At 41.3% G+C, this 13,952-nt stretch overlaps 2 protein-coding genes across 5 annotated transcripts; one reads left to right on the top strand and one right to left on the bottom strand.

Moving 5' to 3' along the window:
• Positions 1-1,861: 1,861 nt before the first annotated feature.
• Positions 1,862-10,366, bottom strand: ddx39b (DEAD (Asp-Glu-Ala-Asp) box polypeptide 39B). 2 transcript variants are annotated; one of them, XM_010745985.3, is made up of 11 exons: positions 10,277-10,366; positions 9,101-9,333; positions 8,887-9,014; positions 8,241-8,333; positions 7,968-8,151; positions 7,763-7,881; positions 4,770-4,901; positions 3,654-3,763; positions 3,422-3,566; positions 2,346-2,493; positions 1,862-2,252 (listed from the first exon to the last, which is right to left on the bottom strand). In XM_010745985.3, exons 2-11 carry the CDS (start codon positions 9,321-9,323, stop codon positions 2,236-2,238), a joined length of 1,299 nt encoding a protein of 432 aa, XP_010744287.1. In that variant the 5' UTR covers positions 9,324-9,333; positions 10,277-10,366; the 3' UTR covers positions 1,862-2,235. The 2 variants fall into 2 exon arrangements, with proteins under 2 accessions (XP_010744287.1, XP_027142967.1); XM_027287166.1 differs by lacking the exon at positions 4,770-4,901.
• Positions 10,367-11,238: 872 nt separating this feature from the next.
• polr1h (RNA polymerase I subunit H) lies at positions 11,239-13,431 on the top strand. 3 transcript variants are annotated; one of them, XM_019253798.2, is made up of 5 exons: positions 11,239-11,385; positions 11,969-12,088; positions 12,581-12,684; positions 12,786-12,895; positions 12,979-13,431. In XM_019253798.2, the coding sequence occupies exons 2-5, from the start codon at positions 11,971-11,973 to the stop codon at positions 13,001-13,003; spliced, it is 357 nt and encodes a 118-aa protein (XP_019109343.1). In that variant the 5' UTR covers positions 11,239-11,385; positions 11,969-11,970; the 3' UTR covers positions 13,004-13,431. The 3 variants fall into 3 exon arrangements, with proteins under 3 accessions (XP_019109343.1, XP_019109337.1, XP_019109347.1); XM_019253792.2 differs by having other exon boundaries at positions 11,240-11,372; positions 12,979-13,430; XM_019253802.2 differs by having other exon boundaries at positions 11,243-11,364; positions 11,961-12,088.
• The last annotated feature ends 521 nt before the right edge of the window (positions 13,432-13,952 follow it).

Here is a 13,952-nt window from a genome sequence, read left to right as displayed (position 1 = left end):
TTTATTTGTTTCTGCGACAAGAAGACTTGGCAGAGGGGGAGTGGCGAGAGAAATGATTATCACTGTACTGTAATTAGCTTTGGGAGATAATCCACAAGATTGATTGATTCCCATGTCTGTATGGTGATGTGTAAAACCACTGCCTGATGTGTGTTTATAACTTTAATACAGTATAAATAAAATCAACTATTTTGATATTTGTCCACATGCTGAAGGAGTCACTCTTTCATTGACACGAGTCCACTCTGAAGGCGTCTTGCCAGGCTAATGGTTTCATTTGTAGGCGACTAATGAGGCTCGCTTTGGCACAAACATCAATGCGCCGCTGACAAGATGTTTGAGAAAGCTTTGATCAAAGTGAAGAAGATCTGCACATGGCCGGGTTTCAGTCAGAGGTACGATGGCCATAAATGCCTCATGTCTAGCTCATTCCCCAGCTTGGACTGACGGGGGGCCATCTGTTTCTAATCGCTGCCAAAGAAAGACAGCAGAGCTGAAATAAAAACTGACATGCGTATGGTTTTAATTGATTTGAACACAGCCTACTAAAATATGCTGCAGAATTCAGTGACACACCAGTATCAAAAGGTAACATTTCGAGTATTAATACCATGTAAAATAGAAAGTACAAAAAGAAAACGCATCAAATTGAGAAAAAGGAAATAACATAAGACAAAAACAAGAAAAAAGACACACAAATTGGTCACCCACTACTGATTAAAAGTCAAGCATGAAATTCACTTGAACAGAAGTAGATAAGTAACGCTCCCTACATATTATAAATTCACACTAAGAAAAACTCAGAGACAAACAGTAAAAATCAAGTTTTATTAAACATTGCAAGTGAACCGTGTATTGTCAAATTAAAGAATGTCCCTGATCCGAGACGAGTAAGAGGACGGAGCAAGAGCAAGAGACCTCCACCTCAGAAAAATCCAACGTTTAGCCAATAAGGAGACAAATGCTACAAAGTCCACTTTATGTTTATGTAGCTACAGAGTTGGAGGTAAGACCCCAAACACAGCCGTAAATGCTGTTGGTTCAAATTGACTATCTGTGTCCAATCAGTGAGTAGTGAAGGGAAAGGCCAAAACATGTCGGACATGAGAGGAGACACTAACCACACAGGGTGCACCGACAGCAGAAACTTCACACTGGGCTGTGAAAGTTTAGCCACGAGTTGACAAAAAACAATGATGTGTCAAAAAAAAAGACATGCTTGCGTCCTTGCAAAGTGAACTGATCAGCAGTTATCTCTCTGCTTCCTGCCTCGTCGTCCTGTTGGACTCCTGCTCTACTTCCTCTTTCACAAACATGTTAAAAGGTAGCTGACTGTTCTGACCCCTCCACTGAGGCACATATTGAAAAGGTCCAGTGTGTCAGATTTAAGATGCTCTATTAATAGAATATGGCAGAAATTATGTTTTTATTGGTGTTTAATCACCTGAAAATAAATAAGAATTTAAAAATGTTTTGTTACCTTAGAATGAGATTTTTATATCTACAGACTCCTCTTCCACAGCCATCAACACGCTGGGAAGGAGAGGATGAGGCTAAGGGGTTGCAATCAGCAACTACACTGGTTACAAGCAATGTTTTAAAGTAAAGTAGACGCGGCCTTTACAGCACGTCTACAGGATAAAGCAGCTCTGATCCTGCGGTGAGAAATACTCACCACATTCCCAAATGTGTATTAATCCACTGCTGAAAATAGTGCCCACCAACAATGCACAATTTCCTCTTTCCTGTTGAAGGAGAATTTGATAAAAGCTTTAGTGTTCAGGAAATGACTGAGATGTCAAAGATCGTATTGTTGGTTTCTTTGTGGGATTTGTTGGATGAAGAATGAATCAGAGACTTAACCAGGCAAAAAAAACAGATTTATTACTTCACACAGCAGTGAACAGTGTTCTGTTAACAACTTATCACATCTAGAAAACCAGCAATCCTCCATAAAACAACTCAATATCAAAATTAAATATCCATTAACAAATACTGACGTTAGAAATTTAAATAAAACAAACATTATTAAACAAATTCTGTCCTGCTTTCTCCTCTGCAGAGGGAGCTGTACTACGGCTGTATTGCTTTCAATCTTTCAAAGAGCAAACGTCACAGGGTTATATCTGCTGTCTGACATGCCAGGGTTTATATAAAGACAGTCTGCATCTACCATCAGAGTGAAACTTCAAATACAAAGTGACTGCGAGCCCCCGAGGGGAGCGTCCGGCTCGTCTATCGCGCTGGTTCAACTGCAGGGACAGCAAGAAGGGGGGGGGGAGTGTTAGCGGAGGTGAACTTTGAATAAACTTTGAATGAATCCTGCAGAGTGGACGTGAACTTACTGTAGGAGGAGATGTCGATCTCGTCGGGCAGCTCGCTGATGTTCACCTCGAAGCGGTCCTGGACGTCGTTGAGCGTGCGGGCGTCGCCTTCGTCGGACACGAACGTGATAGCCAGACCTTTCGTGCCAAACCTGCCCGCCCGGGCAACCTGCAACAACACACACCTTAGTTACACTTCCGGCTGATTACAGCAGAGCGTTGTATATTTGTCTCATAGTTAACAACTCCCATGTGCAATGATTGTTTTTTTAATTTTTGTCCAAAAAACTGTATCATTCATCTCACATTTAATGAACCTTTCTAATCCTGTTTCAAAGACCAAAATCATGTCGAGATCTGAAATATTTATGGTAAGATCGAGTGCTTATGAGCCCAGGGTCGGTTCAAATATTTACGACCACCTCTCGTTACTTTCTCTTTTAAATAACCGTGGCACGACCTCCCTCTGATGGTATGAAGAGGAATCTTTGAGGGTTTCTTAAACGTTAAAAATTAATATAAAACATGATATCAAATGCTAAATTTCAAATAATATTTTGCTCTGTAGACACATAATAATGATGCACATCCATGAGTTAGTTCCGAGTTATAACGTGAAGGGCAGATAGTAAAGAGGTAAAATAACTCTCTGCGATCATGGCTCCAAACGGGAAATATTAAGAAGAGAAGTGTTGATCGGGAGTAAATAAGCTCTGGTTCTTGAACAGTCCACAATAGATAATCTTCTTCTGAATAATCTTCTTTCTCTAAGAATAAACCTGCCTCCTGTTTGAACTGTCCACAGCTGAATAGGGTTGCTCTACACTGCTGTATGCTTTCTGAGGTGGTACGTGGTGTAAAAAGTTTGAGAAACACAAAAATCCTTGAGCACTAGATTATTAGGATTCGTATTCATCTGCAGGTGAAAATAGACTTTTAAAATTCAAGTCTTCAGCATGAACTAACAGGCTTGGGGCTGAGAGCTGAGAATAAATTGGGGTTTAAATTTGTGCATGTCTGTATCCAGGTCAGACAGTCCGGTGCACACTGCACAAACATTGGGTTCAACTGTGTATGTGTGTGTGTGACAGCCTCACCCTGTGTAGGTAAGTGTCGGAGTCTTCGGGCATGTCGTAGTTAAAGGCGATGTTGACTCTCTCGATGTCCATCCCTCGTCCGAACAGATTGGTGGCCACCAGGATTCTCCTCTGGAAGTCTTTGAACTGCTGGTAGCGAGACAAACTACAAACACAGCAATGAGTGAAGCTCAGTATGCTGCGCCACAACTCAACAAGAAAAGACTTCTCGAGATGAGACACGGGCGGTTACCGTTCCTCCTGAGGCATTCCTCGATGGATGGCGATCGCTGGGAAGTTTTGCTCCACCAGCAGCTGAGCCAGAGCTACGCACCGCTGGACAGACTTGACAAAGATCACCACCTGAACAACACAACGACACACTCAGATACTGTCGACAACTCTCTATTCAATCTGTGCATCCATCTTAAGAACCAAGGCCTTTAAATGCTTCAGATGAAGTGCAGTTGGATCGTCTAACCACGACTGAAACTCCCTTTGTGATGGCAGAAAATACAGAAGATTGTGGAGGTGATTAAACAGGATGGTTCGGAAGTTTTCTCACTGATGGTGCAGAACCATGAAAGCCTTTCAGGACAGACTAAAACTTTGCTGTCCAAAGTGTCTACAAGCTCCACTGGAACAAGGGTAATCTCTCTCAAACAACCTGAAGCGTGTTGCTACTGCTTCGTTTCGTTTTGTTTTTTAAAAAGTAAAATCTAGCATGAGGTGGACGTGTAGTCTGAGAGTTTTCAGCCTGTGCAGTTACTCTGCTGTCCTGACTTCTCCAATTTAACCAAGATGAGGGACCACAGGGTCCTCAGAGTGAACAGGAGGCCAATCGTCCAGAAGGAGTGTAGGGTTTTAACGTGGCTTGAAGGCAGGAAGAAGCAGCTGGGGCTTAGAGGTAAAGCGGGTGGTCCACTAATTGGATCAGCAGTTTGATCCCACAGGTCAAAGCGTCCTTGGACAAGATACTGACCCCCGAAGGCTGTACCATTGGTGCGTGTCAATGAGCATTACACCTTGCATGGCTTCACTATACTGAATATGTGCATGAATGGATGAATGTTGACTTGTAGTGTAAAGTGTGTCAGTCCTCCATTCTGGACCAGCTACAGTAGTCCAAGAGGAACTAAGTATTTACGTAAGGCCAAATCTTCTCAAGAGTTACACACACTTTAACTTTCAGTCGTGGTGTCGTGACACATCGTACAACCTACTTCATTTGAAGCATGACCCTTTAAGAGTTCATAAGTCTATCCCATATAAACATGCTGCTAACGAACACACATCCAGTGCTTCGATAGAGACATGAAGAACACTTTTCTGTCCCAGCAGGCTGAACATACAGAACGCACTGTAGTACCTGATTGAACTCTAGTGCGTCCAAGAGGTCAAAGAGCTTTCTGTTTTTCTCATTGTCCTTCAGCTTGACGTAGTACTGCTGCAGCCCGTGCAGAGTCAGCTTGGTCTCGTCGTCCACAAAGATTTCCATCGGCTGGAGCAGGCAGGAGTTGTAAAGGGTTAGGAGGTGTCGAGAAGGTTGGAGGAAGGACAAAGGGTGGTAGGGGGCGTGGAAGTGGAATTTATTAAAGGCAGGTTAGAGGGTGGGGAGGAGAGGATGGGATGCAGGGAAACGTGTCAATAAAGGGTATGAGGAAGAAATGGAGGGCAGGTGGAAGAGAGGGGAGGTGTCGTGACAACACTCATGACACACACACACACACACACACACACACACAAAGTTTTTCAATCTATGCACTAATCCCTATCTGCCTCCTGAAGGTGAGACAATGCGTCACATCAACACGACAAATAATATGCTAATGACATATGCAAATTACAGTGATTCTAGCTGTAATTAATTAGATTACAGCACCAATGAACCGTTATTTTCAACGCTGATTAATCCACGTTCTCGATTCATTGGTCTATGCAACGGCAGGAAATGTCAAGTACAATGACTAAAGCCATAAAATATGGAGACGCTGTAACTATTTAAATCGATTTTAATCCACTGATCAATTGATCGTAGGAGCTCTGAATTGGATTTCACACCAAATTCACACACTCGTTAGTCCACTCCAGTCATTCTTTGGTTAGTTCCTATTTGAAATCTATCAGCAAACACTCAACACAACCCAAAACCGACACACAGCTCACACACACAGCAACATTGGCGTTCCTCATCTGTCCATTCACTCCTTTTTTTGCTCGTTTGGTTAAAAAAATGTCTCTTTAGCTGCTAAAAGTTAAATCAGCTAGTCTGTAACTGTGTCTGTCTGTTGTTTGGTGCTGGGCAGGTCGTGTACAGAGAGTCAGATGTAAACAGCTGCCTACAGCTGCAAGTGTTGAAACTGAACCAAAGCAGTTAAAGTTGCAGGGCCATAAAAAAGCGGAACACTGCGAGCATTTTTCTCACAAATACGCGTGCAGATGTGAAATATAATGCAGCTGCACCGAATGTTCCAAATCATTCATAGCGTGAATATTTCTTTCATCTGTATTTGAAGAAATCAGAAAATACAGTTTTGGTAACTGTAACTTCTCTTCTGTCTCTCTCTGTGTTGGTGCACGAGGGCTTAGACTGAACGCTGATGAAGAGACTAATGCTCGTTACTGATTGAGCATTAAGTTCTTTGAAAGCCAATAAAAGTAATTTATCTTGATTTATATAAAACGCCAGTTCAACAAGCAGAAACCTGCAAAAAAGCTGCAGGCCACTAAAGCCGTACTTCCCTCCTGTTGTTCCTGATGTAGTTAATCTAACTCCTTGGCCTTAATTTAAGTTTAGCACATCCCAAACCAGCTTCACATCCCTGCCCTGCATCATGCGACTCTAGTCTGTTTTTTGGTTTCGTGGTTTTGCTATTGTGCAGCTTGAAGCTGGTGCTGGTTCCTTACTTACAACCTGACAACAGTAAAGTCATACACTGGGTACGCTTCCAGCTCTACAGTCTACCAGCAAGCGAAGCCTCTGTGATGCCTCTCGTAGTATCATCTATGCACTGGCTGGTTGCACAGCAGACATTTTGACTTTAGTAACGATGGCTCAGTTCCATTAAGTGTTTTAGTAACAGCGATAGTGAACCAGCACACAAACACACACACAATAGCAGGACCAGCTATCATTATTACACCTGAGAGTTTCCTGCTATCAAATGTCAAAACGTCTGCCCTGCAGTCAGTCTACCAGCTGGGACTGGCTGCTTTCTCTCCACCCAAACAAGCAGTGCTAAAAAAGGTCAGTGGCCTTCACTGAATCCACGTCATCAGCTGACTGTGACTATCGGAAGGTATCTGATGCCTGTTTTGTTAGCTGATCTTTAATTCCTGTCTAATATATATATATATATATGTGACTGAGTGGGTGTAACGAGAGACGTGAGTGACAGCTGTTTTTAGCAGGTATGTTGGGTCCTTTTAGAAAATTTTTAATTTAGAATAGAGTTGTTTCAGGTTAAACGTTTTTGTAAGCCGTTAACTGCAAACATACGTTTGATTCGATGCGAAGAGGAAGTGTAAATAAAAGGTTCCTCTGATTTTTTTGGTTTTCTCTGACTCCTCTCTGCTACACGACATTTCTGATGATTAAAAAAATAAAATAAAAGAAATGTAAAGATTTCTGTGACTCTGTGACGTTAAAGTTAAATCCTTGAGTCTGAACATACATGTGACAAAGCTGACTTACTATAGGTAGCAGAGAGTCACTATAAATGTGTCTTTTACAGCTCGTAGTGAATCTTTATCACTCCTAATTCGTCTTTTTAGAGCTTTCTTAAGTGTAAGAAGTTTGATACATGCTGCCACTTGGCTTATATGTGAATCTTGTCAGGTTATCTTAAAGCCAGGTAGTTGTAGTGATGCCATTTCTGAACAATTTGTGAACTTTGGTCTCAAAGCTACAGTATGCAACATGGCTTAACGTTAAAACACTATTCCAACGTGCTACCGGACTGTGTGGCTGTGACTGATTCCCTTCTGGCCCGACACTTTCTTTTCAACTGTTTTAAGGTTTGTAAACTACTTTCTACGAGCATGACAAAAAGTTGCATATTGTAGCTTTAAGTCAGGCTGAACTAGAGTAATACAGCATGTTTACAGGCTGCATCAGAGGCACAGCGTCGGCCAGTCACAGCGGTAACGGGCTATGACACGACAGCAGAGTGGGTGCAGACGTTTCCCCCACATTTCCCCCCACGCGCTGAAGGGGCTGCTTGGAGGTAAAACTTCTTTCTTGCTTGTAACTTGGATTCACGGAGGTCGCAGGGCAACATGGACTCGGTTACCAGCTGTCCCAGCGGGGGTGGCACAGCAGGGGGAGGAGTAGTGGTGGAGGTGTGGAGGGAGCGTATTTACATCTTGCATGAACTTTCTGCAGACCGGTCGGATCTCTTTGCTCAGGGTGGCGCTGAACATCATGACCTGCTTCTCGTGAGGAGTCATGCGGAATATCTCCTGGACGTCTCTGCGCATGTCTGAAGAACAGGACAGCAGAGTCAGATCACGTACGTACTTTATCCTGTAAGTATATGAAGGGATGCGGGAGGGCGTGTTCACTGACCGAGCTGCTCGAGCATCTTGTCGCACTCGTCGAGGATGAAATGTTTGATGTGACGCAGGTTGAGTGTCTTGTTGCGGGTCAGCGCCAGGATCCTTCCCGGTGTTCCAACCACAATGTGAGGACAGTCCTTCTTCAGCACCTCCTCGTCTTTCTTTATAGACAGCCCTCCGAAGAACACTGCCACCTGCAGGCAGACGAACACGTGGTATAAGCGCTGAGGGAGTCACAGTTTTGGTTTTAAAGGGAAGAATCAGGTTAAATCAGAGTTTTTACCTTGACAGTGGGCATGTATTTCGAGAATCTCTCATACTCCTTGCTGATTTGAAAAGCCAGCTCTCTGGTGTGACACATGACCAGGACAGAAACCTGGAGAAAGGGATAAGTCAAACTTTTATGATCAGAATAGGTCAGTTAGCTGTCTGTTACAATGTATTTCTTTGCACTGCTTCAAACCAAGTTTTATGGTAAGATCAGACAAAAATCTAAATATACAGACTTCACCAGCCGCCCTGACCAAAAGACTTTCAATAAAAAATGTTGTGTTATCTCCTAGTCCTTCATTTTAAGAAGACAATCTCACAACCCACAAGTTCCAGAACAGCTCGAGATGCTGATAATCTGTCGTTTCCAAGGACAGGAGTAAATTTGGACATATAACAATGTTTATTCTTTGACAGAGATCAGAGATCAGAGGTTGGTACTGTGTAATCTAACATCAGGTTTGTAAAGCACTCCCTGCCGCTCCGGCATCTTATTGCTGCGAGCGCACGATAACAATCAAGAATCCTCTCTTCTCTAATCTGAATGTTGGCAGCAGACAAAAATAGATCTTTTGACGGGGATTCCCTCCGCCATCTCTGGTAGAAATTACACCCTCGACGGCAGGACTATTATCTAGGTAAGATGAACCGTGGATCACCTGTCCGGTGACGGGCTCCAGCTGCTGCAGGGTTGCCAGAACAAACACTGCAGTCTTCCCCATGCCGGACTTGGCCTGACAGAGCACATCCATACCGAGGATCGCCTGAGGGATGCATTCATGCTGAACTGTAAGAAACGCACACATGAAATCAAACAAGGACAAACTTATATTGGTCTTTTGAGTTTATTGGAACTTTTCACGAGCTACTCACCCTCAGACGGATGCTCGAACCCACAGTCCACTATGGCTCTGAGCAGTTCAGGTTTCAGCAGGAAGTCCCTGAATCCAGAGGAGTGAATGGACACGTATGAACCCTTCACTCCCTCCTTCCTTATCGACATGCCGCCTGCACCTCCAACATCTCCGACCCCCGCGGCCTCCACCTCGTCCTCCTCATAGTCCAACAGCTCGTTGTCCACGTCGTTCTCAGTCATCCTGACGCAGCTGCAGAACACATGTTGTTGTGTCAAACGCCTCAGAGGTATGAAAGCCTTTTTTTTTTTTTTTTTAAAGGTGGAATTTATGACGGGACTGCTGTCGTAAAAACAGGATTACGTTTCAAAGGGAATTCTCGGACATTGCAAATACTGATTATATTCATCAGTCAGCAAAAATGTAGAAACACCTGCTGGTTCCAGCTTCTCGAATTTAAAAGAACAGCTGCTATTCTCTGTTTTTACACAGTAATTATTGTTACAGATATCTTTTTTTACCTTCACACATCACGTGGGCTCTTTTCACTATTTAATATCAATATAGTCTGAAGAATTTCATTGATTAATCACAAAAAATAACATCTCCATAATGAAAAATAATTCTTAGCTGCAGCAGTTCACTGTCAAACAAAGATAATGTCGCTTTATTCAAAACTTTTTGATTGTTTTCAACTTTGACTTAATTTCTGAATAATACCTGAAGTTTCAACATATATTTTGGATGCATGTTAATTAATAGTATATTCATTTTTATCACGGCCAGACAACTTGAGAGGCTCTTTAGGACTGACCACCAATATAAAAAAAACAATTATGCAAATTCAGTGCTTTTATTTTGTAGGAATAATCCGGAAGTTTTATGTTGTTGGCATGGCAGTAATCGAGGGTCGGTGCTATTAAGACACGCACAAATTGGTTTTGTGGTATTTAAAACATGAATATGCAATAAATTTGTAATAATAATAATAATAATAATTAATTGAGAGTCGATAGTTTTATCAGAGGGAGGTTAATGAACGAACAGTAACAACAACAACCTGCTGTAAGTGTTTTGATAGCTAGCCTGCAGCTCGACGGCTGACAAGAAACTCACACAAACATAAAACAAATAATATATAATATATCGCTGCGTGTGCTGTTAATGCTGCGTGTTTTAAAATATATATACATACCTTAAAATACCAAGAGATATAAACGGACCACAGCGTCCGCTCAAAGTAAAGCGCTAACGTTGACGTACTAGTGATGTGTCGTTCGTGAACGAGCCGAGTCTTTTAGTTGAACTAAAAGGGAGCCGGTGTTGTGTCCGGTTGTTTGGAAAGTGAAGCAAATTCGCATTAATACCGCAAACAAACGCAGGTCGACAGGTGGGACTAAAAATCAGTCCTGCCGTGATAAGCCCTTGATTTTGTGTCTGTTGATACCAGCAACAAATACTTTTCACAGTATACAGATGGGACTAGTGGGGGTCTACTAGGGGAGGGGTCATGAAATGTACCCCACCTGCATAATTTTGTTCCTTTTTTTGTGCCAATATATGTATGAGTTTGATAGGTCTGACAACAGAACAGTCAGTGGTGGATGGGGGATTTATTTATTTAGTTTATTTATTTATTTAAGTTTCAGAGAGTTACAAGGGCCTGTAAATGCAAAACAATTGGCTACCACAATTTATTGATATTGGAAAATGTTATTTTTACTTTTGAATGATTCCGTACAAAGGATGTAATATATAATATATACTCTCTTAGATGCACCCACCACAGAGCCCCCATCTGTAATCTGACACAAACACGGACAATCACTTTTTGCAGTTGTTGCACATTATTTATATATATATATATTGATCTTAATAGATGATTACTTGTTTAACATTTGTTGTTTTTGTTTGTTTGAATACCTGTATTGTAACAACAATAATTTCCCCCTGGGATTATTAAAGTATTTCTGATTCTGATTCTGATTCTGATATGTGCACACATACAAATCATAATTCAAATCAGCGCTAAATTTGGCTGAATTATGAAAGTGGTAACACGAAGAGCCGATAGAGCCTGTTCTTCTGAGTCAAATGATCCGACTCCCTAAAAAGAACCGAACTTCCCATCACTATAACGTACGCAAACGACGTCACAGACAGTATGAGCCCCAAGGACCCGGCAGCGCGTGACCGTGCAGATGCCAGACTTTTACAGGCACGTTTCAAGTCTCCGCCGTGACAGCTCTCCTAACATTTGTGGATTTTAACGTTATTTACACGTCGGACAGGTAAGCAACTAAGGTAAGTCTGAAAAACCGACGTCTGAGTTTGGCTAAAGTCGAATATAACGTTCGGTAACCGTTGCGTATTTTGGTTCGTTTACTCTCACGTGCGTTCTGAAGTGGACCAGTGTTTCGGTTAAACTGGCGACCGTGTTAACTGGTGACCGTTAGTTAGCAAATGTTATGAAAAAAACAATACGTAGCTGTCAAAGAAAGACACGAAAGACAAGATAGAGATGTATTGCTGTCGTTTTAAAGGGAATAAAACAATAAAAAAAAGGCATTAACGAAGACAGCTCTTGTTTTTAACAGATGTCGTAACCATGACAACCACAGACGCTTGTTAAACCTATCTAATCAGAAACACGATTTTATATTTATTTATTTATTCATTTATAATGTACATTATAAAAACAGCTAGTGTATACTGTGACTGTCATAATAATAATAATAATAATAATAATAATAAAAATAATTTCCCCCTAGGATTATTAAAGTATTTCTGATTCTGATTCTGATTTAGGGTTTCCATGACAACATCTTCCTCTGATATTAAAGTGCTGATGCTCCTTTTTTTTTCTTTTTTCTTTTTCTTCAAACAGAGATGTCGTGTTTTGGTGGCGATCCCAACTTCTGCCCAGAATGTGGGAATATTCTTCCTCTCCCGGGAATTCAGGACACTGTGCGCTGTCCCCGCTGCTCCTTCTGCATCCCTGTAGCAGGTATGAGTGCTCTATAAACTACAAGTTACTTAGTGTTTACAGGATATGTCAGGGATTATATAAAATAGTTATACATATTATTATTATCATGTATATCTTGCACCTCGCAGATTTCCAGAAAACATTATGTAATTTTCCACGCATGCATACTGCACTTTAACAATCAGTGTCTATTCTCTGCACAGTCTCTCAAAGGCTAAATTCTTTTATAGGGTTTTAGATTTACATATTGCATAGTTCACTCTTACTGGTTTTATTTAACTGTTATTTATACCTGTGCATATACTGTTAAAATGGATATCTTATAGGTCTATCCAACCTTTAAATGTTTTTCTTACTATCTAACTTACCGTTCGGGAGCTGCTGTAACAAACACAATTTCCCTGCGGGGATTATTAAAGTATTTCTGATTCTGATGCAAATTGTTTGAGTTATTTTTTAACACGCAGCACAGATTTCAATTACATACGGTGCAAATGTTTTATTATCCAGAGTTCTCAGGCCAGGAGATCCGCTCTACAATCGTCTTCAACCCTGTGGAGCAGTCATCAGCGGCTCTAGAGGACGAGGCAGACTCCGAACTGAAGGGAGCTGTGGTGAGAAGAGACTGTCTGTCTGCTGCTCACTATCTGCTGTGTGTGTTTGTGTGTGAAGTAACAACTGAACACTGATTAACGAGGTTATCCCCTTGTGCTAGATTGACCGACGCTGCTCTCGTTGCAACAAAGAGGGGATGGTTTACCACACCAGACAGATGAGATCTGCAGACGAAGGGCAGACCGTCTTCTTCACCTGTATACACTGCAGGTAATCCACGTGAACACTTAATTTGAGCATTTAGTGCTGCTTTGTTGTCATTTGCTGATCATTTTTGATTTTGGTGTTTATAGGTATCAAGAGAAGGAGGACTCGTGAGAAGAAATCAAACTTCTCCATGCATCTGATCTCATGTCTGGTTGGATGCTTCGTCAACACGTGGGTTGTAAATATAAGTTTGAAGGTTTCACCTCTCCTCCCAGAGCATCCCAGTGACTCTTCCTCAATTATTAACATTCACACAGACAAAATAATCTTAACTCGGGATCGACTTCCTCGCTTTATTTCATGAAAAGAGTGTAGCTCTTGACATTAATGATGTTCTACGGATGAATGAATGAGTTGAGACCAGCAGAAACAAACTAAACAACTTTATCACTGAACGAAATGTATTTACTTAAGATGTGACATGTATGCAACTGAATTTGTTTATAGTAAATTCCACATTTTTTTTAAAGAATGCTATAAAAGTTTGTTTGATGTTGATGTGGAGTATGTTTTAAAAATAAACTTTGAGTTTCTATGTAATATCCTTGCAAAGTGTATCCATAGTCTTGATCATTCACATGGGATGAGTACTCCAACTTGTCACTGGGTGGCGCTGTCGTCTGAGCCGGAAGGGCAGCTTCTGTTATTTGTTTTGAGTTGTAGAGAATTTCAGTAAACAGTCTGCAGGCTGTCTACAGACATCTGATAGATAAACAAGAATATTCATTCACACATATATGTATACAGTTTTGGAAATATCTAAAATAGAAAAGTTGACTTATTCCTTGAGAATCCAGAAGGAGAAATTCTAATAAATTTGCACATACAGGTATAGACATACAGTTTAACAAGGAACATGACAAGTAGGTGCAGACATAAACATAAAACATAAAAAATAACTGTGTATATATTTAAAAGATATAAATGTTGGAGAAATTGCTGAAGTCAAAGGTCAATGGTTAGGTCAGGAAGGAAGAAAGTGTTCAGGAGCCTCTGATGTCTTATGCTGTATTATTTATTGACGCTTGATCAAGGAGAATTAGAGACACTCTCAAAGTTC

The sequence above is a fragment of the Larimichthys crocea genome, chromosome XIII (assembly GCF_000972845.2).
Source record: "Larimichthys crocea isolate SSNF chromosome XIII, L_crocea_2.0, whole genome shotgun sequence".
NCBI classification, from domain to species: Eukaryota; Metazoa; Chordata; class Actinopteri; family Sciaenidae; genus Larimichthys; species Larimichthys crocea.
This window is presented reverse-complemented; position numbering and strand designations above follow the sequence as displayed.